The sequence below is a fragment of the Chelonoidis abingdonii genome, chromosome 17 (genome assembly GCF_003597395.2).
Source record: "Chelonoidis abingdonii isolate Lonesome George chromosome 17, CheloAbing_2.0, whole genome shotgun sequence".
Classification (NCBI taxonomy): domain Eukaryota; kingdom Metazoa; phylum Chordata; order Testudines; family Testudinidae; genus Chelonoidis; species Chelonoidis abingdonii.
This window is the reverse complement of record NC_133785.1, coordinates 31,304,694-31,332,552: the sequence shown is the minus strand read 5'-3', so window position 1 is coordinate 31,332,552 and position 27,859 is coordinate 31,304,694. Positions and strand designations below refer to the sequence as shown.

Below are 27,859 nucleotides of genomic sequence, written 5' to 3'. Positions count from 1 at the left end.
GCTTCACCCTTCTTCAGCACTAAGAGATAATTTAAGTCTTGTTGATGTCTTTTGTTATAACCACTTATTGACATTAGTAGCAGAGATGATAAAAAATGTTGCACGAATGTTCTCAGCATGGTCCATTGACAAGAGAGCTACAAATTGTATTATTAAAAAAAATCATTGGTTCAAAAATCCTGGCAAGGCAGCCATTCTAGGTTAAAACTTGTTTAATTTTGCCGGCACTGCTTCATCTCTGAGCTCGCGGAGCCAGAGCTTTTCTGTTAAAAAGCAAAAGACATTTTACGCACAATTTTCCCTCTACTAGAAAGTGGTATATTGTGCCCTTCAGTGAACATAAAATTGATATTATCATCTCTTAGTTTATATCTCACTACTTAACCTTCAGATTAAAAGTTATTAGATTTGAATGACTAAAAAGACATCGTGTCACCTTCCAGTCAACGCTGGGAGATCAGAGAACTAGGGGGAAAAGGCCTGAGTGATAAAAACACAAAGTTACAATGTATGGAAAGTCTGTCTTTTATTCCCCCTGCTGAAAAAGACTCTACAATGAGATTGATCTTTCATGAGGTTATTGTAATCGTGAATTACCAGTGTAGTAAAATCCGAACCAGACACAATCCTAATGCCTTCTAAGTAGTTTAATCTATACTCTTAAATGGCTCTTTCAATGACAACAGCAGTTTAATAATTACACCCCATATCTTCCCAACAAAAGTGACTCAAAACGTTTTACCTTAAAGCCTAACAAACAAGTTTAGTCTAACCCAGTTGTGTCAATATGGAACAAAGACTTATCAAAGATCTTCTTTAGTAGTTTTGTTCTAAAGAGATAAGTCCACTTCATGATCAGTGGGACCATAAAATTTCTGATGCAATGTATAACCTACTTTCATGTTTTTTAAAAGATGAAACTGTTAGTAAATTTGTTGTTAAAAAATGTGATAGCATTCAATTCATTTGTACTCTGATATATACTGAGTGACTTCTACTCTGCCAACATGCTCAGGTCTAACCAATCGCCATATTGGTCAGGAAGGAATTTCCCCCCAGGTTAGATTGGCAGAGACTCTGGGTTTTTTTTGCCTTCCACTGCAGCACGGGGCATGGGTCACTTTCAAGTTTAAACTAGTGTAAATGGTGAATTCTCTGTCACTTGAAGTCTTTAAACAATGGTTTGAAGGATTTCAGTAACTCAGCCAGAGGTTAGGAGTCTATTACAGTAGTGGGAGGGTGAGGTTCTGTGGGCTACAGTGCAGGAGGTCAACCTAGATGATCATTATGGTCTCTTCTGACCTTAAAGTCTACTGAATACAATAATCTCTTGAAATTCCTAATTTACCAAATTAAAGCAGTCTCTGAATAATATACATAATAACCACTTTACCACACATTTTCCTCTTTCTTTTGATATGGAAGAGTTTGGTGAAACCAGACACCCCTTATGACACTTGTTTTCCTCAGTGTGAAACTTAAATCTCAATACTGCCAAAGGCCAAATTGCAATAGCCTACCATTGCAGCACCTGGCTAAATGAACAGTCCCATTGAAGTCACTTAGACTACTTATGGAGTAGAGAGCTACTCATTGTGTGTAAGGTATCAGTATTTGGCCCAAAACATCTTATGTGAATGTTTTGTATATGAATAGGGTTCTATTTGTCTGCCAATTTATCAGATGCATTTGTTCAAAGGTAAGTAAAGGTGTAAAAGTAGGAAATATGAATGGAAAATTAAACATTTTATCAAATTCTCCTCAGTAAAAAACTGCTTACCTTATTTTTGTAGACACAGATTAAACATACTATTTAACTAAAAACTCTTCAGAAAGTTAAGTGACACTTGAGAATTACAGTACAGTCCAGTTCAAAGACAAAGTGATGAAAAGAAACTCTCATACATAAAGTGCAATTCTCTATATAAACCTCCTTCTTGTTTCTCTATGTACCACTTGCATTTATATGCTATTCTACTGTGACATAAAAGCAGTCACCTTGTAACCCCTTTTATCAAGTAATCTATGCACTACCTAAAAGTATACTACACTGCATCAGGCAAGCTATAGGTTTACATTATACAAACATTCCAATTCTGCCTGCTCAGCGCTGGTTGTCAATAAATGCAAGCAATTGCAAAACAGCAATGTGTGTTTTTTTCCTTAAGAGAACACTGATACGAGTCTGCCAGTTTTGCAAAATAAACTCTTTGCAATCTCTGCACCTAATCTGTCAACAAATTACTATTAAAGTCATACGTTCTAAAAGTTCAAAAGGATTTTGGATTAGACAAAAGATATGGAGCTTTAGACTCTTGGGGCAGTACTTGAAATTATGGTATCAAACTGGAACATTCTATGGATGTAGAGAGGTTTGCATTTCTGCCACATGCAACAGAGCACTTCAGGTCTTGCTTTAATATGCTGGAATTCACTTTTATGTCCCGTCCTTTTCACTCCATTCATATTGTTTATCTTTCCATTAATAAATGAATAACACTTTAATGTACAATAACAAGTTATAACAAATTACACTGAATGTTATATGGTTCTTCAGAATCAACCATATTCCCTATTGGGGTAAGTCTGAGAAACTCCATCGAAGTAACAGGAGCTGCATCCATTCACACTAAAACAAAATCTGCAGTTACAAGTCTTTCTTCATTACTTTTGGTAGGCAAGAGCTGTTCAATTACAGCTCCCTTGAGACAGCGTAACTCTCAAAGGCCCCTCGATCATTAGATGTTCTTGTTGAACTCTTCAGGTTGTGATTTGTGTGAGCAATGTGATTATTGTCACAGTTCTCAGTTGCTCTGTCTAAGCCTCTCTGACCTATTACAATGTTCTGTCTCACCTCTGTCATCTGTTTAAGCAACTGGGAGTTCCTCTGGGCTGCTCCAATGCTCTGCTTGAGTTGCCTATTTCAGCTCTCTTTGAGGAGTCTGATGCTTCAAGTAACCTTGATGCTCTACTTGACGTCTCACAGGGAGAAAACAGTCAACAAAACCAGTGTTTGAGAAAAGAGCCAGTTCTGAAAGATGCTGAACATCTTCAACTCGCACTGAACATAAGAGAAGCTGAGAAGGATCACTGCCTCTCTCAGGAGGCGCTATTACCTTGTGAGAATGTGTTCTTACTACCCCTTCTGTCCATTCCTGGTGCTGATTCTTCTCATCCCCTACCATACAGCTCTCTAATTTTCTCTCTCTTCATATCTCCCCAGCTGCCCTCTCCACAAAGGACCTTATTCTGCCACCTCTGCTCTTTTGGATAGTATTTTACTCCACAAGTATTGCCATTGATGTTAATCGGGACTACACATCTTGAGTAAGTGTTACATTTAAATTTGCTACTCAAAGGATGATCTAACATGCTACAAGAAATATTAGCACAAGACCTATTCAGTTTCCCTCTACACTTTCTCCTGCAGTAGAATCAAACTAATGACAAAGACAGTATAGTACTTGTACTAAACTCATTCCTACCCTGATTGCAAGAGTACCCACAATCCATTTTATTCCTCCAAAATGATGAATACCAGCATTACCTTATGTTCTTCTATGCTATAAGATTTACAAAAGCGAATGGATTTGTAAATTTGTTCAAACTTCCTGAATCAATGATTTTTTTTCAAAGAAAGGTTTGTTTTCATAACTCAAAAACACGCATGTTGTTGGTCCTTGAAAGCCACAAACTTAATAAGAGTTCAATTTCTAAAATCCAAGTAAGTGCTTTATCCAAAAGCATTCCGTGGCAGCATCTCTTGCTTGCCCATTGCTCATCATAGGAATGCACAGTTAACCAGCTAACTGAAGAGGAGCCAAGCTCAATCTACTCTGCTTATTTTTCAGAAAACACAAATGCCAGGTGGCATAAAGAAACATTTAGACTGAAATGCTCTTAAGAAATAGCTGTTTTATTTAAATAACCATTCATTTGTATTGAAGCAGCGTTATCTAGCACGCATTCTGTCAAGTGACCTGAGAGCATATGTTGTATATGGAGAAACATCTAAACATTATGCTCTGTGTTGTATGTGTATCTGTAAATGCCTGCATTAGCAGTCTGAAAACATTTTTCTTTCCGGCATTTAAAACTATTTTCAAAACACAATGATTGATACATTATTACACTAGTTTTGACAGTCCTTTAGATATTGCACTCTTTTTTAAAGAGGTGTTATAAACGAAGCAAACGGCTCACTTTTTAAAAAGAAAACTCAAAAGAAAAGAGACTGATCAAAACAAATTAACAGTAGAATTAAAACACAGAACAGGAAGGCCTTTGCAAATCTAGAGGAGAGCATGTTAATCAAAAGCTATTATAGTAGTGGCAAAAGAGATACAAGCAAAGGGTAAAAACTAAGTACAAATGAAAATCCTACAAAACCGCACCATCAAGAAATTCGCCCCCGATCAACTTCTATCTTTAACTCCCCGGTCTGATAGGGCCTGGCAGCATGATGGAGGAAGCACATCCAGCTGTTCAGAGCATCATTTAGGGGTGGGTTGGAGGACCCCACAGAATTCGTTTTGGAATGCATCAGTCTCTCTCCTTAATTGACCAAATGGGTAGCTGTTGAAAGATACAGAACACTACATACAAGATTAAGATGTTACCTCACTCAACAGCGATCCTTCTGGTTGATTACGGACAGGCACTGACAAATGCGAAGGGGTGACAGCTTCAATGCAGATTAATATTTGGTGATAAGGAGGAAACATCCCAGTTCTGTATTTTTGGTCTACCAAATGCTATATTTGTCTAGTGACACACGAAAAAATAAATCACCCAAAGGGGGTGGGGGTGAAAACAGGAATGAAAAATTCCATAGTGTTCAAATCAAAGCAGTGTTATTAATTCATTTGGATAGGAAGCCTTTTTAAGAGCAGACCTTGGTGTTGAATGTACTTCTAACGTATTTTACGGCTCTAATTCTCTTCTACTGTCCTACATTAATCAAAGCTGTAACCCCTGTTGTCTTTGCACTACGAATCAGAATGTGCCCCTGGCGAAGAATGAGGGAAAAGTCAACAGGAATTAAGTTTCAGTGCAACTGTTTACTCAACTATGGCCTGCAGTTATTGAAATTTTATCCGTGGTTTTGTGTGACTACTGCAGTAATGAATTCAGCATGGCTGTGACTTTCTCACTGATGGCATTCTCACTTCAAGTAAAAACCTGTAGAATGAAAATGATTGAAACAACCAAAGTCTACTGCATTTAGTATCATATATTTCTCTGAGCTGTTTAATTGTGGTGGCTTTCTGTCTTACACTGGCAAACCTGGCTACTTGTTACTTTTTACACCTTTGATTTTGCCTTGTTTTCAACTGCAGGCTTTTCTTCACCACAACCACCTGCTGAAAAGATCACTGTGCACTTAAGAGACACTTGCACAGCCACCAAAACCTTATTTAAAAGATCTTAAGAATGTTTCCTGCATTACAGCTAGTACAGTTTAGGCATAAACACATTCACACAACTGCTGTAGCACAACCTTTGTTTCAAAAATGGGTTAATGATACATGCTAAGCAGTTTGTTTTAAGTTCTGCTCTAACCAGGGTTCCAAAATTTTATAAAGGGAGCAAAAAAAAAAAAAAAAAAAAAAAAAAAGAGACAACATGTTATATGGCTAATCTACTAACAACAACACTGATGAACTCAGTCGCTTCTGTCTAAAACGTAATAATTAAAATACATAGGGGACACATTCATACATCATTTTGCTCCTGATGATTCTGTAGTTAAACACAGGACCGACGTGATGATTTCATTTTATTTAAATTTTTTAATTTCATTGCAGTAGGTACCTCAACAAACCATTTAGCTAACAGAAAAGACACTGTTGATAGAGGATGTTAGGTTATATTAAAATCTGTTGCAAAAACAAAATTCAGAATTGGTGATACTTCCAACCAGTGACACACTTTGGAAACTAGTATACAGCGGTTCACCCAGGCACAGCCACCAGGGTCTCCACATTTAGAAACAGACTGTGATCTTTGGATCTTTCCAATGAGTGCATGAGAAAGGGCACTCATTGGAAAGAGAAGAGAAGTATAAATTTCCCGCTAAATGATGATTGTTTTTATCTAAATATCACAGGATATATCTGATACACATGTATGGAGGCCCTCCTAAGCATTTATTTGACTGGCAAATATCAACGGTTTTAAGAGCTAAATACTTTTTCTTTTCTTTAGGAAGTGAAGTTGTAAATATATCATACAGTACCTGCTGTTGCTGAAGATGTGCTAAATCAGCAGCCCCAATTTCAACTGAAGGTGTCTCACCGTTGGATCTTACTTCCCGTAGACTGCACTCTAGTAGATGGTTGCCACTGCTTGCTCCATTCTGAATAGCTGAACCGTTACTTTTTGTCTCAATTCCAGATTCTTGCATCATGACTCAAAAACCTGAAATAATTTAGGGGAGGAGAAAAAAAAGCAGCTGTTAAAACAGTTGCTGTATATAAGGAGACATGCCCTGTTTTAAATCCTGCCAAAACTATACACGTGTCATTTCCCTTCATACAATTTATCTTTCATTAATGGTTCATGTTACCAGCTTATTTCTAAATATAGCATTATTTGCTCAATATTTACCCTTATAGAAAAAAAATAATTTTTCAAACGAACACATAAAATTAGTAATTACAATTTTCTAATTACATCTGGATGTTTTACTTCAAAATTGACAAGTCATTCTATGTAACATGTTATGAACAACATCAAAACCTTGATATATAGTGGACAGGAGCAGAAAGCTGAAGCGGAGTGCTGAGTATTCAGATTTCCAGTCACACCATGATTCTGTCAAATTAACAACTTCTGTTACAATGAAGTACATGGAGATATTTCAGCTATCTCCAAGGTGCTGAGCAACGACTGAAATGTACTGAGCGTCATCGATTTTCACAGAAGCAAATTCTTTTCTTCCAGGATTCATTCACCCGCTCATAGGATTCCGGTCCTTTTCAGTAAATCTTCTAGTTAACGTTATCCATCTGACTTAGTATACCCCTTAGTGATACCTCTTTACAACTACAGTTAGCTGAAGTACACCTCTGCCCCAATATAACACAGCCCGATATAACATGAATTCGGATATAACGCAGTAAAGCAGCGCTCCAGAGGGGCGGAGGGTGTGCACTCCAGCGGATCAAAGCAAGTTCGATATAATGCGGTTTCACCTATGAAGCAGTAAGATTTTTTGGCTCCCGAGGACAGCATTATATCAGGGTAGAGGTGTATTTGCAACAATGTATCTGAACAATATTGGCCTTTACTTGTGAAGCATTCATAGAAATCATGACTCTTTGTGAACACATTAACTATTTGTAGATATTTGTCAAGTAGCTTACATGAATTACAAATTTCAGTCCACAGGCTGTTCACAAACCATTCACTGACTTCGATTGTTTGCAATATATTATCATGGTGTCTGACCCATCATTTAAGTTAACGATACAGGTTCTCCTCTTTAAATGGATGACAAACTTTTTTTTTTTTTTTTTAAATCTGGAGACTAATGAATAGCAAATAACACTCTTCAATGATTGTTTATGCTAAAATTCTTGAAAGTTCTGGGATTCTTGAAAATTTCCATGAATAAAGTGGCTGTGGTGAGAATGCTTGGGAACAATGTGACTCCAACAATAATACTGAAGTGAGGTTGCCATATATATTTGTAAAACTCTTCTTAATTCTCTTTTTGTGCAATCTGACTGGCTCTATTATACATATTTCAAACTGCTACCGTAATGCTAAAGGATTAAAATACCATTACTTTTGTCTGTTTCCATTGACTCATCTTCCTTCCTCCCTTTCGGCTCCTCATTACTCTTTTTATTGCCGAGAACCACTTGCCCATGGTGACACAAACTACTCGCCAAGAAATATGGACACACAGTCAATGTTTCACAGCAGTGCTCAGCAGTATGGACCATTAGTAGCTAGAGGTAATATGTTCTTGGTCATATATGCAACAGAATTAGGAAAAACAGGCTGCTTTCCTAACAGAACTCCTTTCCCAACTGAGACACTTTCCCCAAAGGCATCAGTAAGGAAAGCTTGCCTGTCTCCATCTGAATTTCAATAAGCAGTCCAGAAAAGCAGATCTTTTGTTTTCAACTGCTTTCCACTGGCAATAAAAGGCCCATATTTAAGGAGGAACCTGTTTAAATTCAATAACTCTTAACCAGTTCAGAAACAGGAAGAAAAATTCCCCCTCCCAGCACATGTGGGAAAACATCAATCAAAGGAGGAGAGAGAAAGCAATGCATTTCTAATGGAAAAGTACTAGGGAAAAATACTTTCCCCAGAAAATCCGTACAGGCATAATTTTGAGCCCTGAGACACCTACTGTACAATATTTGTTGGAGACTGAAAGGTTCTTTCCTTCCAGTGCCAACTCCCTTGGGTTAACAGCTCAGAGCAAGTAGCCCCTTTCACTAACATTTCAAGAGTAGCCCAATTGTCAAGCATTAAGTGACATGTAGCATCCAACTACGGTTATTGTTTAGCTCTGTGGGGGTGCACTACACTCCAGTCAAACAAACATATGCCACTCACTAATTTGGTAAATTTGGATATTCATAATGATGATCCAAAAAGCTAATAATCAAGATGTCCTATTTGGGAAGCAAGTGACTAATAAGGGCTTTGTCATATGCATGCTACAACATTAGCATTAGTTTCTGATTCACAATCAAGGCTGGGGAAACCAAACATAAGAAAGACCCCACTTCAGTCACTAAGGATCTATTCACCATACATGCTATGCACCTCTTTCACGTTTATGGAAGGTGGTAGAACAGATTCAAATGTTCTGCTTACATTTAAATAAATTTCATCTGGTCTATGGAAACTTGCTTCAATTCACTCTGTGGGATCTTTGAAACATGCAAAGAGACAAAAGGAGTACAAGGTTCATTATACTGTTTCTGTCAGTTCTCTTGTAAAACTTCACAGATCTAAATTAACAAAAAACCTTTCTGTATGTAACTAGACAATGCATTTTGTTCTTAATACTGATCCAGTTCTGATGCAGAATACATGTTGTCTTTTGCTCTTTACACATGCTACATGAAGGAACCACACAGGCATGGTAATAGCCGTTTTTGCTAAACATATACAATGTGTCCGACCTTTGCCCTCTCTCTCTCTCTCTCTCTCCCCCTATCTATATCTATAGATAGATAGATATAAATATATCCCTTGCAGCTCTAGCAGGGTTCTGGTGACTTCTGAAACACAGATGACATCAGTGGGCTCATAATATATTTAAAGGAATATTACTCAGTTCCTACACACTACAGTAAAAAGACACATCTCCTTTAACCAGAGGGGAATAAACTAAAAACCCTTAATCTTTCTCTCTTCATCCATACTTAGGGCCAGATTCTCAACTGGAATAAAGGAAGCCTTATGTCAATTTACATCATCTGATGATCTGGTCAAATATGAAGAGTTATCATTTGATTAGCTGCTTAAACTCATCTCTTTGAAACACACAGCCTTTTAGCCTAGGACACAGGTGTCAATTGCTATGAAGTTTTTATGGCAGCCTGAAAAAGCTGTAAGCATCCTAGGAAAGGTGTTCATTTTTGACAGCACTGAAGAACTGACAATATGTGCCTCCAGCTGATATCGCACCAGTTGAAACAAAAGTAAAAAAAGAAATTGTACCTGAACAGTAAAGAAAAGGCATCATGTTCCCAAGCTCTTCAGAAAGATAACTAACAAGTTATCTTGGAGCAGATACCTGGGGAAACTATTAAGAACACTTGTGATGTCAAAACATACGGTATGTTAGAAGAAAGCACTGCCCAAAGGTACCAAAAGCCTGGAGGAGACTGGCATCACTGAGGAGCAGATCAATAAATGCACAATCACAACTCCCCAACGTGCACAAAACATCACTAGGTCTCAGGAAACAATTCATAAGCAAATTAGTCACCAAATTATTTATTGCATCTCAAGTTACAAAATCCTCCCGGAACAGAAAGAAATGTTGAAAATGTTCCAATTTTTCTCAATGAATTTGTTTTTCCCAAAAGAGAAGACTATTGAGTTTTCTGTGAACTTTTTTCATTGCAAATGTTTGTGCTCTTATTTTACTTTTCAAAATACAGCAGCATGTATGAGTTCTGGCTACAGGGAGGGATAACTCAGTGGTTTGAGCATTGGCATCTGAGGCAAAAATCTGTCTGGGGATTGGACTAGATGACCTCCTGAGGTCTCTTCCAACCCTGATATTCTATGATTCTTCGCCTACCGCCTATAGTCAGGAGAGAATTAGCAGAAGCCATTGTGGATAAGGATCCTCATCAAAGGAAAAAAGAAGAAGACGGGACTAGTTTGGGCCTTACAAATTTAACAGAAAATATAATTCTGCAGACTCAGAACTCTTTAAAAAACGACCTTGTAACAAATGAAAAAAAATGAAAATTGTGAAAACTTCTGTGCAAATTATTTTTAAAAATTGCTCACTTGTGTCTACCAACTCTAAATGTAACCCTGGCTGGACAACAATACAAAAACAAACAGACATCGCCAAAACTCCTCCTCCAGATAAGATGTGTATAGGGGCAGAGAAGATAAACCACTTTGCTCCTTAGCTACAGTCAGCATGTGACTTGAGATAAATAATCACAATACATTGCGATCATTAGGAGTCACAGCAGGGGAGTGCAGCCTATTTGAGCCCCTCCCTCCCATTTTTGGTCTTTTTGAGCATGCCCAAATAAGTCAGCCTGATGTTCCCCAAGGGTGGCTGAGACAATCTTTTAAAAAGATGGATATGGAAGAAGCACGACTTCTTGTTCCAGGCTATTGAGAAGGCTGTTTGTTCCCAAAGCCTATCATTCACATTGGAAGGAAGGAGCCCAAGCAAGATTTGAACATGAATTAGGATTCTACCATGTGGGAGATGAGCTGTTGCTCCTTTATGCCGAGTATCACAAAAAGCAAACTTTCTTCTAAATACAACTCTAATTAATCCAACGATAGCAAATAAGTTTGGTCAGGAGAGTGATGCTTTATGAAGACAAGCGATCTCGACCATTTCTTTGCACAAGGATAGATTAAACACAGTTCTGTGCATAAAGTTGCATGGTATGCAAAATACTATTTTGTAAGTGAATACATTTAATGGTGTAGGTAGAAGTCTCACGAAAGTACAAAGCAAAGTAATGCTGGAACAGAAAACATGCTTTGATAGCAGAGGCTGTCCGTTCACAGGCTTTATTTATTCCATTTTTTTCTTTTAATTTTGCACAATATTTCAGAGCGGAGCTTTTGAAAATTCCACTGATGCTTAAACACCATAAAAAATCTGGCCTTGGGTGCCTAGCTGCCAGTTGTGCCTTTGAAATTCTCCCTCTGAATGCTTCCTGCATCAGTCTAGGCCATGTATACTGTACCCAACCTATGCGTGTAAGAGCTTTTCACAAAACTCATGATTTTATTTTGGTTAGTGTTATTTGGAAGTTTTAACAAATACATAACTACTGCAGCAGTGCAAATATACAACATTAAACATTTCCCTCCCCCGCAACAGCATTAGTGCACCAAATTTTATCGTAAAGCCTGTCTTTTTCACAGTAAAGATTTTAAGCTAACAAAAAGTTCAGTCTTTATTTCAGGGCAGTTAATTAAGGTTGACCAAGTCAGGCAGAAGTAAATTAACTTGGCTGATCAATTATTTATATGAAGCAGAATAAATGCCCTTAAAGAACTTGGCCCAGTCATGAAAGGATGTGTAAATTAAACTAAACACAGATTTATAAAATATATTTCCACTTCTGTGGAGACAACAGTTAATGGCAAAATCAGTTCTCTGAAAGTGATTAAATGGCAGGGTCTACTCCCAAATTCTCCAACACCAGGAGGCATGCGATCCAACCAGACAGCCATTAAAATCCAACAAGTTTTAACCCTTTGATGCCAGCAAGGAATACATTTGCTTTGCCATTTTAAGAAGAGAAATAAAGCTCCAAACTCTTTTGGAAGCCTCTCCTGAACCATTCTGGAAAAGGATAAATATTTTGAAACCATACATGAAAAAGCAGACACACAAAACAGCATGGGGCGGGTTTGCCTCTTGAAACAAGAAACGCTGAAGACAAGTTCTACATGAACAGCATTAGACAGAGAAATCAAGGTACAAAACAGCAGGTCAGTGGCAGCACAAGCCTCCGCACGTTCTGTCACATGCCTGACTTGTTTAGAAACCACCCCTAAAACTGAGAAATGCATTTCCTAGTGTGCCACCTACAAGATATCGGATGGTAATTTTTGATCACCACTGACCCCCCGGGAATGGATGGGAACTAGTGAGCTGGAGGTGAAAGACTTCCATTCCCATCACTAGTCACCTAAATCCATCCACTTCTCTATGAACATATTTCTAAATCAGGGTGTGGATCCCTAGCAAATTTAAATCATAGAATTTCCAACAGCTGATGACCCTACGGTGACCAGACAGGAAATGTGAAAAATTGGGAGAGGGGATGAGAGGTAATAGGAGCCTATAAAAGAAAGACCCAAAAAACAGGACTGTCCCTATAAAATCAGGACATCTGGTCACCCTAGCTGTCCCTAGATCTCTAAGATGGCTAGTGGCACGGAAGCAATACATCATCCTGCCCCCATCAGTTGAGTAAAAGAATATGGATTCACTCGTGGAGACAGAGAATCCTGAGAAGAGTAAGTGTTTGATCTGGTGGTGGAGGCACTGCAGACATGCAGCTGTTCATTCACTAAAATAGACCCCGTTACTAATTAAGTATGGAACAAACAGCTTCTGAGCAGGCTGCTTGATGGCTGCTGGCCATCTGAAATTCTGCTGGAGAGAAGTGTCCAAAACACTGAACACCAGGCCGGTGACTGCCTTTAGGAATGCCTTTGTGATTAAGAAAACTGACAGAGAGTGCTGTCCCAATACACTGTATGACTTAACCAAAGTAAATCAACATCAAACTACCCAGACTGCTGTTTAGTTTTCAAAAACATAACTGTACGTTATTCTTGATGGCTACCTGCTGTGTTTTTAAAGCCTTTAGCAGCCACCCTGCATTGCATTTTTTTTTAAAGGTGGCATTCGAAATACAGATTAAAGATGGGAAAACTGGTGCACAAAATAAGAACCAACCCAAACCTTCAGCAGAAATTAAGCAAGCCAGAGAGTAACTGAAACCTTCATGAGGCTCAAAAGGGCCTTGTCATTAAAAATAAAGAAAACTGACAACCTTGCACTTGCTAGTTTCAGGTGGACCTGGAAAAATCATCTAAATATTGCCAAAAATTGATTCAGTAGTATTTCTGTCTCAACTGGAGCCAAGAAATGCTAGAAATCATATGATAAAGTTTCAATTTCCATATCCCAGGGGTTTGATTACATTTGGGGATGTTTTGGATAAATCTAGCCCTTTGGAGGGTCATTCACTGTTGCATATATGATACTACTGGCTGCTAAGTTTTGCAGGAGGAGGAAAAGAAGGGATTTGATTAAAAAAAAGGATTACAAATGATCTTCGAGAATCAATAGAGCTGGTGAGAAATACTATGAGGTTACACCCTCCTAAAAAGGTGATGCTGAGTCATGTCTCTGAATAGTGGTTTCTTGCTATGGTGTATTACCCAACACTGAGGTAGAAGAAGAGCAAGCACACACTGGAAGTGTGAAAAGAGGAAAGAAAGAAAGAAAGAAAGAAAGAAAGAAAGAAAGAAAGAGAGTGAGGGGGAGGAAATCCTTTGATATTTCCTAAGCTAAAGGAAGAATTCACTGTATTAAAATGGATCCACGAAATTTCAAAGGATGAAAACCTTCCAATAAAGATGGACAAGAATTCTATATTCCAGGATTAAAACAAAAATATACTGAGCTTGCTATAGGATCTTACACAACAGAATAAGAATGTGTACTCGCTGCTATGCAAGCACATCTTCCTATACTGAATTTTCATAATTATAACAGAAAGGCGTAAATTTTCTAATACATGGCAGTTCAAAAAGTAATCAAGAGAATGTGCCTGAGGGCTATTTTAATGTATGCAAAGCTAGTGACCCACTGTAAATGGGAGGTAGGCTTCAATGAATGCAAAGTAATGCACACATACTAAAGACCTGGTCTGATGAGGGACGGCTAAAATTAACACCCAATTAATTTCCGAATTGACAAACAAATGAAACCCATAAATCTACTTTCTCATTAATTTTCTTGTGGTATAATTTAAAGCAGTAATATGAGGGCAAAAACTGAGCATTATCCATCATAAATATCAAAAAAGATAGCACTGTAACACCATAAATTATGCATATTACCTGTTGTTAAAAATGATTAATGTATTATCAACTTTATCGTGCACTGTATATGTCTAGACAGATCTAAAAATCTGAAAATTTCATTTAGTACTTGGGAATAAAGGGTCCAGAAGGAATGGAATTATCCACAGCACATTCGGAGGCTGGCCTCCTGACACAAAGACCCCTTCTCATGCTGTCATCTGGGAGTTCCAGGCTCTGAACTAGACTTATCCCAAGCCTTGGGTCAGTGGAGGTTGAGCGTATCGTAGAGGTGATACGCTGAGTCTCCCTGGGGACAGGAGACAAATCACTCTGCTCTGAGAGCATCCCTGATAGCTGATCCACAGAATGGCACTGGCATCTGTTTCACAAGGGGGCCGCTCACCTCCTCTACCCTCTTGGCTGAAGGGAAAGCACTGCTCCACGATGTAGAGAGATTGGGAGGAGAGATAACAAATGAAGGGGAGGGAAAGTGAAGGGATAATTGCATTCCGCCTGGAAGGTAATAATTGGTGCTTTCTAGAAGTGCCGGAGCTTATCACCTTGGCCAACTGAATAAGGACACAGCTGTGATCCCTGTTGCCGCAGTCCCTTCCCAGAGATCAAACCTGTCACTCTTGTAGGAAGATGAACTTTAACTAGCTTGATCTTACACTAGGCTCCCCAGTCCATTCTCACCCTCATGTCTCTTGAGTAGCTGCTTTACCGGCTCCTGCTTATCCATCCAAGTATTTTTATTTTCTTACGTATATACATGAACACAACACTTTTCTCGCTTTTTTGACTAAATGACTAGAACAGCTTACCATTTCCGAACAGCCTTTATGGCCACTGAGGAATGAGGTAATTTAGAGCCAGTAAAGTCAAGGGGAGACAATGGCTAATCTTCTACATACACCGAAACTTCAGGGAAGTAGTGGTTAGGAGAGAGTAGTCAGGACTCCAGGATTACTCAGGGTTAAGTCAGTTCTGCCAAGGGGGACAAAGAAGAGAGAGTGTAGCAAAAAAAGCAACTACAGAACAGTGAGAAATCAAGAAGAGGGTGACATTATTTTACAGCTTCAGGGAAAATAACTAACAATGGACATAAGGAGGTGCCATTAGCTCTGTGGCATTCACTACTCCTCTGGAAGAACTAGCGCCCAAAGGTGTGTTGAACCACATCAGGCCGATAGCTGAGAACACGAACCTCTGAGTGCTAAACAAAACCTCAGTAAAGGCTTCAATTTTGAGGGCGGGGGCCAGGGAGGGAGGGATAGCTCAGTGGTTTGAGCATTGGACTGCTAAACCCAGAGTTGAGGGGGCCATTTAGAGATCTAGGGCAAAAATCTGTCAGAGACGGTACTTGGTCCTGCTATGAAGGCAGGGGACTGGACTTGATGACCTTTCAAGGTCCTTTCCAGATCTATGAGATAGGTATATCTCCATATTACATTATTATAGTTGCGTGCATCCCACAAGTTCCACAGGTGCAAAGAGTAACAGCTTCGCAGGAGACCTGACCCGGACACTCTCTCTGCTGCAAACTGTACCAACTCCATCAACATGAAGGTTACTGGCCCATAACCCACTAAACCAGAGAAGTACAACTGCCTTGACAGCATAAACCATAGACCACTCAAAGACAGTCCACAAAGAAACTGCCTGCACCCAACACTTCACTAGGAATTGGCTAACCCAAGTCTACCTCACCTTATCAACATTGGTTACAGACCCTACATTCCAGATAGAGAACAGAGAAATCAGCTTTTTCCAGGGGAAGGCATCTGCATCCTCACCATTCCTTGCACACCCATCCAGGAGCCATGCCCAGTCTAGTCTCACATAATAAATACATATAATAGTATGTATTATATAATAATATCCATACATATAATTAATAAATACAGCAACCCTGTTCTTCTTGGTTTGGTAATTATTAATCTACATATTCAAAATGAAAGTCATGCCTCGATTATCTCGAACTATAAAGCGGAACCACGTCACACCAACTGGCAAATACAACGCCACCCATTTCACAACATGCATCCCAGTTTACTCCATCATGCCATATATTTGCCCTCATGGAGTACTCAAGTAAACTTACTGTTACAGTCTTCTATTCCTTACCTCTTTCTCTGCTGTTTTGTTACCATTCCCTACAGCATGTTTGTGAGCTCCATGGAGCAGAGTTCATTTCCTTCCATTTTGGGAGACTTTTTTCAAACCTTCAGGCCTGACAGAAATCATCATAATACTACTAGACGGAAAGAGGCTTTTCATTTCTTTTGAAATGAATGGCACTCTCCATAGTAATGGACTAGTGGCTGAGAACACTACTGTATTTCCAGCCAGGGTGCAGTGAACTCTATTACCAGGACTATGATCCGGGCATTACATGTTTTACAGAAATTCCCGTCCTTAAGGGAGCATACTCACAGTTTCAGGGCTGCCATGCTGAGAATGGTAGGAGAGACTCTAAATAGACCTATTTCCATCCCTACCTCCTGTCTCACATTCACGCATGGACATGCAACAGAAGCTACCTACCTGCTCTCCCCACCCCAACAGACCCGTTGTATTCACACAATTGTGTGCTAAGGATGAACAGAGAGCGTAAGCTGCTCCAGTGATGGCTAACTCAAGGGTTGAGATTAGTTCATATGCGTTCAACTCCATCCCGGCAGCATCGGCTCCGATATGGACACACAGATCAATGGAATATTAAAGAGCATTAAATACAAGGCCTGCTTTGTGTTTAGTAAATACATAGCAGGGCAGATTTACCTTGCCACTGAGGTGTGATGGGGCGATTCCAAACCTCGGAGAGACCAAGGGTTCATTGGGGTTTAATTATAAATCCTCTCTCTCATTAAGGCATTTTTATCTTCTCTATCACTCTGCAGTTCTTAAAATCCCTTCAACAGTCAGGTGCTGCTTTGTAACACCACTGCACAATATAGTTTATCATTTCAACATTTTCACTGAGTTTAATATACAGAGTGTTTGATTTATCATAGTAATGCTGGTCAATTGATGACTGGCTTGTTAGGTTAAACACTTCAAGTACCTTACACTTCACCTCAAAGCCATAATCGCTCTACTGGCCAAAATGAACAATATGTTTGGATCGTTAGTGAATACAATCTATCAGAATTTTGTGCAAGTTTTGTTGCTTGCTTTTCCGAGGGACAATAGAGACAATTATTTAATTTTAGCGTTCACAAGTGCCCTATAAATATATATTAAATACATGTATTTTTTTAATAGCTAGCCTCAAATACGAAGTAATAGACTCTTCTTCATATAAAAGAGCTATCTTTTTTTTCCCTCAAGGTCACTTTGCACACACAGTCTTAACAACTTACAGCTAATAGTCACAGGTCCTGTCTGGCATTAAAAACCAAAGCCATATTCAGAAACAATAACAAACAAAAATTCTGAAAAACAAAGATAGCGTGAGCTTGTTTTTCTTGCTTGTTTGCGAAACAATGCAAAAGCGCAAATTATCTAATAAGGACTCTCAGAAAGTAAAGTGCAAATAGCCAGCCTCCAGAATTAGCAGATGTAAATGCTGTTTCACTTATAAGCAGAAAGAGCAAAAGCAGTTCTATAATGTCATGCGCAAAAGAAGAAAGACTGAGCACAGTTTTTAATTTAGTATTTTCTCTTCATTCAGTTTGCCCTGCTTTCAAATCAGAGGATTTCTTCAGATGGCTTTAGAAATAAAAGTTAAACATTTTCCTTTTCAAACTTCATAGAGGGCAGATGCATCAATTAGAAACATAGCTGATTAAAAAGGTAAGAAAAAAGTATAACCAACTGTGGCAGACAATTCAAACGCCATACATTTTGGTGATTACCTTGTTCATAGCCCTATCCCTTTGTCCTAGACCTTCTAAGTCCTTGTTTGTTCCACACAGAATTTTCTAGCCATCAGATGCTCTATTACTGTGCTAGTCATCTTGCAGGAGTGCTCTCTCCCTTCTGAAAAAAGCAAACAACTGGACAGATATCATTACACTAAGGAAATCTCTTGGAAAAACCAAACAACTTGCTAATCTTTCTAGCCCCTTCATCCAAGTTAAAGATAAGAAAAGCAAACCTAAGTCAGTTTCAACCACATTCCAGGGACAAGTTCCCCTTTTCTCCTTTATCAAAATCCCAGCATTTAAAGTTTTTTTTCCAGACCTTGCAGGATAAACTGCTGCTCACACCCGCAAACAAAGCAATATTTGTTTAATAACTGATTGCTGCCATGGGTACAGTAAACAAGAGACCCGGCATTTCTGTTTATGAACAAACACATCATCTTGCAAGAGCAATTTAACATTAACCAGGTGGAATAATCAACAGATTTCATAGGTGACACTCGGGGCAGGACTAATGTAAACAGAGCAGGGAGGAGAAAGGGGCCACTCTCAGGGAATCAAGGTTGAGGCAAATGCATTACAGAGTAAACAGCTGGGAAGAACTCAAGACAAACAAACAGTCATTCTTCTGACATTTAGAGAAGCAGAAAGGTTCTATGTTACATAGATCAGCTGCTGACCACCATGAAATCAAACCAGTTGGGGACCAGGCCTTCTTGTTTACACAGTGCCATGTTTGCTTATAAACAACAATTTGCTGTTACCAACTTTTGCATTACTCATCATACAAACCATCGAATCAAGTGAAATCTTCTTAACTCTTTGCTGGATTTGGGATTAAAAAAAATACAAAACAGAAAGAGAAAAACACCTTTGGAATTGTTAGCTAAGGGAACCTGTCAGACGAGGAAATACACTTTCACATGTCAAAAAATTAAGGTGCAAAAGGGGCAATATCAGTTCAGGTGTAATCCTGAAGCATCTTAAAAAAGGGCCTTCACTGGCATAATCTGCTTCAGGTTTATTTTATCTTTAAAAAAATCAGTGAGTGATATTAGCTAACCAGCTAATTTTTGGAATAGAAACTGAAGACAGTCACCTTTAATCCTGCAGACAGAGGTAAAATCTACATCTTGTCAATATGCAGGACAACCGAGGTCACAAGACGTATTTAAATCAACAACCTACAAATACTAAAGGTAGGAGTTCAAAATGAAAAAAACAATATTTCCTTTAAAAAAATGCAAGGAAAGGAGGAACAACAACTCAGGTTTCTTACTGTACAACATAATCCCTGCCAAGCAAAAGGGGTGTCTGTGTTTACATATATGTACACGATGGCTCACTATACTCTATTAACACACATGATACTGATGCAGCACAGTATGTTCCATTCCTCCTCCCTCTTCCTTCTTCTATCCTCAATTCTCTTGCTCTGGCCTCCCATTACCATTCTCACATTACTGAGGATTCCCCACCTACATTTTTTTTTAACCCAAACAGGGCTTTTGGCCCAACATTTTCTTCTAACTCTTGCTCATCGGGATAGAAACTTCAAGCCCTCAACTACCTCTCTGCACCACCCAACAGGAGTTCCGCTGAGACCCAACAATCCCCACCTGTTGCAGGGGAAGGAACCCCCAAGATCTGATATTTTCTGACATTTGGTACATTATTCAAATCTTGTGGTTCCAGGGCTTCCCTGAACCAGGGAAATGTATTTTCCATTCCCATCTCTCATCCCCAAGCCTCACAAGAAGTTGGACACAGTAGTCATCCCAACAGAGCTTTCCACAACTGCTGTGACCTGGGCCTGGATTTCAAGAAAGGCATGAAGATTGTGAAAGATGATCTAGTGCTTAGGGTGTTGGTCTGGGGTTCAGGAGATCCAGGCTCAATTCTTTATTTTGCCACTGACATTCTGCATGACCTTCAGCAAATCATGGGGGGAGGAATAGCTCAGTGGTTTGAGCATTGGCCTGCTAAACCCAGGGTTGTGAGTTCAATCTTTGAGGAGGCCACTTAGGGATCTGGGGCAAAAATCTGTACTTGGTCCTGCTAGTGAAGGCAGGGGGCTGGACTCAATGACCTTCTGAGGTCCCTTCTAGTTCTAGGAGATTGGTATATCTCCAATTATTATTATCATCTTTTTTTTTCTTTAAGTCACTTGGTCTCTCTGTGCCACACTCTCACATCTGCTATAGACCCAGCTGGATAAAAGGTGTGAACCAGGTGGGAGAACAAGAGTCAACACTCCAGGAAAGTGCAAGTGCTGGTCCATCTCTTTCTCCTCAAAAGAATAATTTTTTAGAAGTCTGGGTCACCAGAGACTGAACTAATGATTGCACACACAATACCATCCCTTCTCCCCTCCTTGTGAGTGATCACAGTCCAGCCTCACAGAACAAATATGCAGAGGGGAAGCGGTTAACAAGATATTCAGATACTTCATATTTGTTTCCAAAATTTGGAGCCCACAATCTGAAATCATCACAAATATCAGACACCATGTGTAAGTCCTTGTGTTTCTGCACTCATACATCCTATTCACCTCAACTGAGCTGCCTATCGCTCCTTTTCCACCACGTAAAAATCACAGCTTATTCAGTACAAAATAACTACTGTACGATAAAAACTACAAGTATATCATTCAAATGCTATATTGGTCAAATAGATGGATGCTTTTATTAGTCCAACCTTTTTTGTAATGGAGTGCCACTGATGACCCAGTGTTAGCCTCATTCCCTGCTATTAATCACACTTCTAAGAGCTCATTTTGTTTTAAAATCTTAAGAAATTGCTATAATTTAAAGACATGGTGTCTACATAATTGGAAATGCTTCACAGATTGTATCATTTCATATAACACCGTATCTTTATGGGAATGCTGACCACGATACCGAGGTATTAAAAAACTTGAGTACAAATACAAAGAAAACCTAAATGTAAACTTTCTTTTGTATTTTGGTTTGCCACATCTATAATATTTTAATTACACTCTTTTGGGAGTTGCAGAATTCACGTGTATATGGCTTACATAGATTTACAGTATATCAACATTCCCTGAACAACTGTAAATAAAATAAAATAAATTAGGATCCCTAATATGAAGACTTTGTCAAGATGCGTTTAACAAAATTCAACATAATGGCTTCACTCTTTCAAGTACCATGTAATCTCTATGCCTTGTCTGTTCAGAAAATAAGAATTGAGGCTGTCTCTTTATTGTAAGCAACTTCTACAATGAACTAGAAGCATCTTGCAAATTCACCTACTACAGTGAGATTTAAATTAATATAAACGATGGTCTTAACCCATAATTCTTTGCATTATTTAAACATACTTTGCAAAATGTTTTGACAATGTTGACGCTAACAGCAGGGAAAACACATTTAAGACCCAAATGTAAAAGCAACAGCAAAAACCTTCCATTTTGCAAATGTAAAGTAAAAAGCATCTTTAAACATCTTCTTACCGAAAGAAAATGTCGTGCAATTATGTTGTAACACAAAAGAGTGTTCTTTTCTCAGGTCTCTAACAAGATATTAGTACTTAGTGGCCTTATGAATACTGTGTATACATCACATCATATTCAGAGTTTCTGAATTAATTATAACAGGAGCTGGAGACAAATGTTAACTTTCCAGGTTGTTGCTAAGGATTAGCTCTTGTTTACAATTCTATATTTATAGAACAAGAAAAATTTGTCAACTGAAGGGCAAAGAGGAATGCAACTACACAAATGTAGCCATGATATCAAACAAATCAGATGCTGCACCCATTTATTGGAAAGGAAACCATTTATAACATGAAGATGCAAATGAGTCTCAGAATAGAAATCTGCTTTTTATTTCCATGCATTCAACATCACTAGATGTTATTTTATAAGAAATTATGTTAACATTTCTCATACCCTTAACCCAAGACTGAGATTTTGAAAACAACATCTGTGTAACAGGTAGCATTTGCGTGGGGCGCTGGATAGCTTAGGATGGGGTAGTCAATTTTTATTTTTATATTTTGGTCAAGGTCCAAATTTCTTGGTCAAGGTGTAGTCAAGGTCCAGACTCCAGAGAAGAAAATAAAAATAACAACAAAAATTATAATAATAAAGAAAGATAGATTTTGGGATCCGTTCATAAGAGTCTGGTGGTCCCATTTGACTCACAGACCGCCTATCGACTATCCCTGGCTAAGAAGGTTGATCATGGGACATGGAACCTTTCACCTACACATCCAGCCAGCTAGGTAGTGACCTGAAGTTATTGGATGATGGCCGTTTAACAGCTTATGCAAAAGGAGTTTGGCAGTTTCATATCATGGTACCTCCAACATAAATAGAATTGATAGCTTTGTGGTGCATCATGGCAGAAATGCAAGGGTTATGGACCTAATCCAACCCCCACTGAAGCTAACAGAAAGGCTCCTGAATGAACGTGAGAGAGCAGTCTGGTCTCCACCCCTACAGATGCTTGCTCAGGTCAGAGTTGAGACACACTGGCAGAACTGGGTGGGGAACCCTGCAAAGCTATTACTCTTGTTATATGGATAAACAAAGCACTTTGGCCTCCAACACTTCCATGTCTTTTCTTTTTGAAACAGGTTGCCCACTAAAGTTAAGGTTGCAAAACCATTTCCATTTGGACACTCTATTTTTAACAACACTCACGGCATTGAGACATGCACTCGCTCTCACGCTTGCTCCAGTGTTTATTTATACTGTATATGGAAAGCTCAACAAAAATCTCTTTAGTGGTTTCCAGAGAAGTGGGTGGAATAATGCATTTTCCTACTAAACAAAACTCTAACCACCAACTTCTTAACAGGGTGATTTGCAGAAATGCCGAGCACCCACAACTGCGAGTGTCCAATCCCTCTGAAGAATCCGGCCCATAACTCGTACTAAGAGGTGTGCATTAGATTGGCTTTAATGGAAACATATTCAGTCTCCCAGTTGACATAACCTGGGGTGTCAGGGTGTCAGTGTTGACATAACTAGGTGTCAGGGTGTGGCTGGGACAATACGCATGTATTAGATGTTTTACAGGGGCATGTACAATGTATGCGAACAAACACACGCACACACAGCAACAGGCTCTAATAAAACAGCCTTAACATCAGAGACAGAATAAAGTTCTGCAAAACACTCACCGATTATTTTCAGGATTTTTTCAGCTGTAGCTTCTTTCTGGAAATTACTATGTTTCATGATACTCTACAAATTTTTAAATTTTGATGCATTTTCTTTACCACTCATTCAAAAAAAATGCATATGCCCAATCTGTACTATTTCTGTGACTAGGGACAGAACTGTAGTAACTGCATGTGCAATGAGTCAGATAAATATGTAGCCACCAAAAGGAAGGTCCTCTGAAAACCAGGCCTTTATTTCTTTCCCATTGGTATGTGAAAACCTAGAGAGAACACCCTTAATGCTAGAGTAGCAATAGCACCAGCAGCAGCAGCAAGTATAACCAAACTGTGCTGAGGCAGCTTTCCTATACTGTTTAAGGAAACAAAACGACCTCTGCAAAATCCAGGGTGTCCAACCTGTAGCCTAATGGCCAACTTGTAGCTTCCAGGCTCTACTGTGTGGCCTTCCAGGGGCAACTGTGTCAAAAAGAATGTTTCTGAATTTTCTAAGGGGAGGATGTAAGCAGCATTACTAAACCTGCTGCATCCCCAGGTACCACTCTGATGTGAGCCAGAGGAATACTCTGAGCTGTTGCTGTCCTCCTCCTGCTGTAGCTGCTCCCCTGCTGCCTGGCTCCTGTACTGCAGAGATGAGAGAAGACAGTTCTTGCTCCACTGCCTGCTTTCCTGCTGGGCTGCGGGAATGTCAGGCAGGGTCAGGTAGGAACTGTATTGCTTGGCACTATACTATGATCAGGGACAGCGAAAGGATAGCTCACTTCCATCCACAGTCACCCATGGCAGTCTAGTTAAGAGGGAAAGAAGAGGAGCAACTCAGAACTAACAACCTGATTCTCAGCCTCAGCCCAGGGTACAGCAGCCTCGGGGCTGCTCTAATTTGCACCAGTTAACAACGGCCCTTTAGGGACCATATGACAGCTGCGAATGGCAGATCATAATGTGTTTCAGGCACTCCCTCTTTCTACCCTTGATATACTCCCTGCCTCAGGAGCTGAACAGTCAGAGTGGTTTCCAATCACTTTGCAGAATTGTGCCCCTTGACCTCTTTGAAAGAGCATGTTTGGCCCTCGGACTGGAGGATCTGGACACCACTGTGCTAGGTGGAAGCTATTCTATGCTTATGAAAATTAGCTCTTTGCTGCCAAACATCGAGCAGTGTGCACAGTCAGTATTATAGCCTGTGTTGTTCCTTATATGGCCAGAACTGTGGGGCTCCTGTGTTTATGTCTGAAATCTGTAGTTAAATATATTATTAGACCATCTCCAGCTACATGCAGGTGCATGGTTAGACAGGTGTTCTTGTTGCGAAATACAGCACAGCTGATGCATAGGCTTCCTGCTTAAGAGATTTGAGAGAGAAAAGAATATGCCAAATTTAAGGACCAAAAAGAAGAACAGAATATTCAGCGTTAGGCTGTGCAATGGTAAGATAATGTGCACACTGAATCTGACTGTGCGAAGCTGACATCAGAGACCATATGATCTCTTATTTTGAGATTAAAATTGTTTGTACGAGTCAAAGCAGAACAATAGGAATAACAAGGCATGCAACTTATATTGCTCTACACTGCAGCCACATATTCAGCCGTCTCAACCACATTCTTTGAGTAAACATAGCTTTAAAAGAAAACAGCCAGAGTGAAGAACTTCTGGAAAGCTGCTACGTCTGATCATGCATGCAAGAATTCTCCTATTGCTTCCTTCCAGCATTTGGAAAAATAAATACAAAACACCCAACACACCACTAAGCAAGCATAATACCTACAAAAGTGCTATTCGTTTAAACAGGTTACCATGCTACCTAAGCCTTAGAGGGAGGTCTATGAGCTATAATGAGTGCATCTTGTTTTCTAAGATACACAGTGGAGCTCAATTAAATGAACAACTGTAAAGGAAACAACTGATAAAGGAATTAATGCTCTCTGTGCCAAATCTTATCATCTAGGACAACAAACCCATGTCAAATGTATAACTGCTAAAAGGGTAAAAACAATAAAAATTTTAGACATTCAATCCTAAACTACATTACGTAAAATTATCATCAAAAGTCTAAAATTCCTTTTTTTAAAACTGCTAAATAAAGATCTATGTTTCTAAGTATCAGGGGGTAGCCATGCTAGTCTGCATCCACAAAAACAACAAGGATGCATCTGAAAAAATGATGCACACAACAGCTTATGCCCATATAAATCTGTTAGTCTTTAAGGTGTCACCAGACTCCTTGTTGTTTTTATGTTTCTAAGGTACCTCTACTACCATAGTATCTGAATGCATAACACTCTTTAATGTAGTTTTACTCCCAACACCCTGTGAGGTAGGGAAGTACTGTCATTCCCATTATAGAGATGAGGAACTGAAGCCCAGAGCACCAAGACCATGATCACACAGGAAGTCTGTAGCAGAGCTGGAAAGTGAAGACCAGGTCTCACGTGTCCAAAACTAGTTTTTTTTAAACACTGGACCATCTGTCCTCTGCAGAGATGCAAAGAAATATTACAGATATTAAAATCCTGTGTGAATGGGGCTAGTTTCATTAGGCAGATGAGTTAGCTCAACACTAAACTTGCAAGCAAAGCAAGAGCAGAAGTAAGCAAAACCTAGGAGCTGGCCTGCATCCAGTTACAGTGGAAGGAGGAACAGCAGCAGAGGGCAACCTCATGTCTCTTCCTATGTGGGTAAACGATAGATCTACACTGTGTGCACACCCACTGGATTCCCCTGGCTTCCTCCAAGTTCACTATCTACTCCACTGATCTACAGAGGCTAAAGAAAGCTCTTTCGTGGCGATCAAGGAGATATAGAATCCTCGTGAACACGCTGTTCAGTTCTGGATGCCAACCTCCTCGACCTCAAACGCTGAAAACATGCAGCTTTTGGCCCCTAATGTGCCTGCATCCACAGTGCCTGAGGATCAGTGACACAGAAAGGAGAGGAAAAAAATCACCTAGATGCCATAGTGACTGATTAAAACACATACACACACACACACCATTTTGCACAGTATGCTACTCCACCCCTGCTGGGATCACGCCCTTGATATAATAGGGTGGCCACTGATGCCTCTCCCCCTCGGTGGCATGAATTTCTGGGCCTGCCTCTGCCTGCGTGATCCCAGCAGGGGTGGAGCAGCAAACTCCAAAATGGCATTCTCCATGGTGATACTGGACAAAATCAGGTCCAGTTTTTTCTTAGTACAGGACAGAGACAAACCTTACAAAAACAGGCCACTCCAGCTTAAAAGCAGATGAATGGCCTAAATACTCACACTCTCTCTCTCACACACACACACTGTATACATTACTTTGCATTCTCTAATCCTTGCTGCACCTTTCTACGTTAAGTACTATTATTCCCATTTTACGGAGGTGTTAGCTGAGGCATAAGACATTACAGGTCTGACTTAAAGTCCACTGAAGTCACTAGAAAGTCTCCAAAGTATTATAGATGGCATCCAGTCCAGGCTGTTGCTAATGGAGTGTTATTCTCTATAATGCATTTCCATTTAATTTTAAAAGCCTCAAAGAGCACGCTCCCAAGAGCATGCCTTAGGGTTACGAATGTCCATGTTTCTTTTTAATTGTACAAGAACATATCTTTCGCCTAGCAAGGCACTAAAGCCGCCCACAAAGTATGGCAGAAATTACTTTGCTCCTCAAAAATCAGTATTTTGCTCACTTGTTCCCTGCCACTTCTCTCCACCTCTGTTTGAACTGCTCACATTCTAGAATTGTGTCTTCCGCCTTCGTGTGCATGCAGGTCTGTCTCCACAAGTGACAGCAACGGGAGTCCAGACTAGAGCTTGGCCAGAATTGGGGAACTTCCTTTTCTTCAAAAAAATGTGCATGTAAGTTTTTGTGGCCAATCCCTTCTACGAACTTTACATCAGGACATTTTGATGGAGGCCAAACTTCAGGTGATTTTAATCTAATTTGCAGGAAGCATTTGCAAAACCCATGTTGTGTGAATTTCGGCACATGAAACAACCTGCAGGCCATTTCAGATAGAATATGCAGTGGTGGTGGTGGTCTCACAAGTGTAAATAGGCTTAAGGGATTAAACACAGGCCTGTAAGAGAAACTCCCGAATTCTATTCCCCACCCCTGCAAGTGACTAGCCTTAATAATAATATGCACTCAAATAGCACTTTACAAAATCTATTATTTATGAAGGGGGTTATTATTTCTTCCATTGGGCAGATTGGGAAACTGATAGTTGGGGAAGTTGATGTGCCCAAGAAAACACAGCATCTAGCAATGCAGCCAGGGATCCAAAGCAGACTGTACATAGAGATGACCAAACACTTTTTATTTTTGAAGGCAAGAATATCGGCATTTTTTGGCAGCTGTGAATGCTGGAATACTCTGGAGAAAAGTAGTTTAAATTACTTAAGAGCCTAATCTCCCACTCTGTTGCATCCAGCTACAAGGCAGTTGCTTCAATAAACTATCTGGTCTGATCCACAAGTCAAAGTCTGTCTTCTAAAAAGTGCAAGAAGCCTTCTGCTATGGGTTGATGGTGTCAACATTAAAAATAAATGTTAA

The 27,859-nt window shown here is 39.5% G+C and overlaps 1 protein-coding gene across 19 annotated transcripts in view; it reads right to left on the bottom strand.

Moving 5' to 3' along the window:
- FOXP1 (forkhead box P1) overlaps positions 1-27,859 on the bottom strand; it is a 523,713-nt gene that overhangs the window by 212,119 nt on the left and 283,735 nt on the right. For 16 of the 19 annotated variants that reach the window (XM_075073243.1, XM_075073242.1, XM_075073252.1 and 13 more), the window contains one exon: positions 6,239-6,420. In XM_075073243.1, coding sequence (XP_074929344.1) covers positions 6,239-6,409 — 171 coding nt within the window. In that variant the 5' untranslated portion in view covers positions 6,410-6,420. Of the gene's footprint in view, positions 1-6,238; positions 6,421-8,841; positions 8,903-18,155; positions 18,280-27,859 lie in introns of those variants that run through there. The other 3 variants (XM_075073254.1, XM_075073246.1, XM_075073247.1) reach the window with 3 other exon arrangements.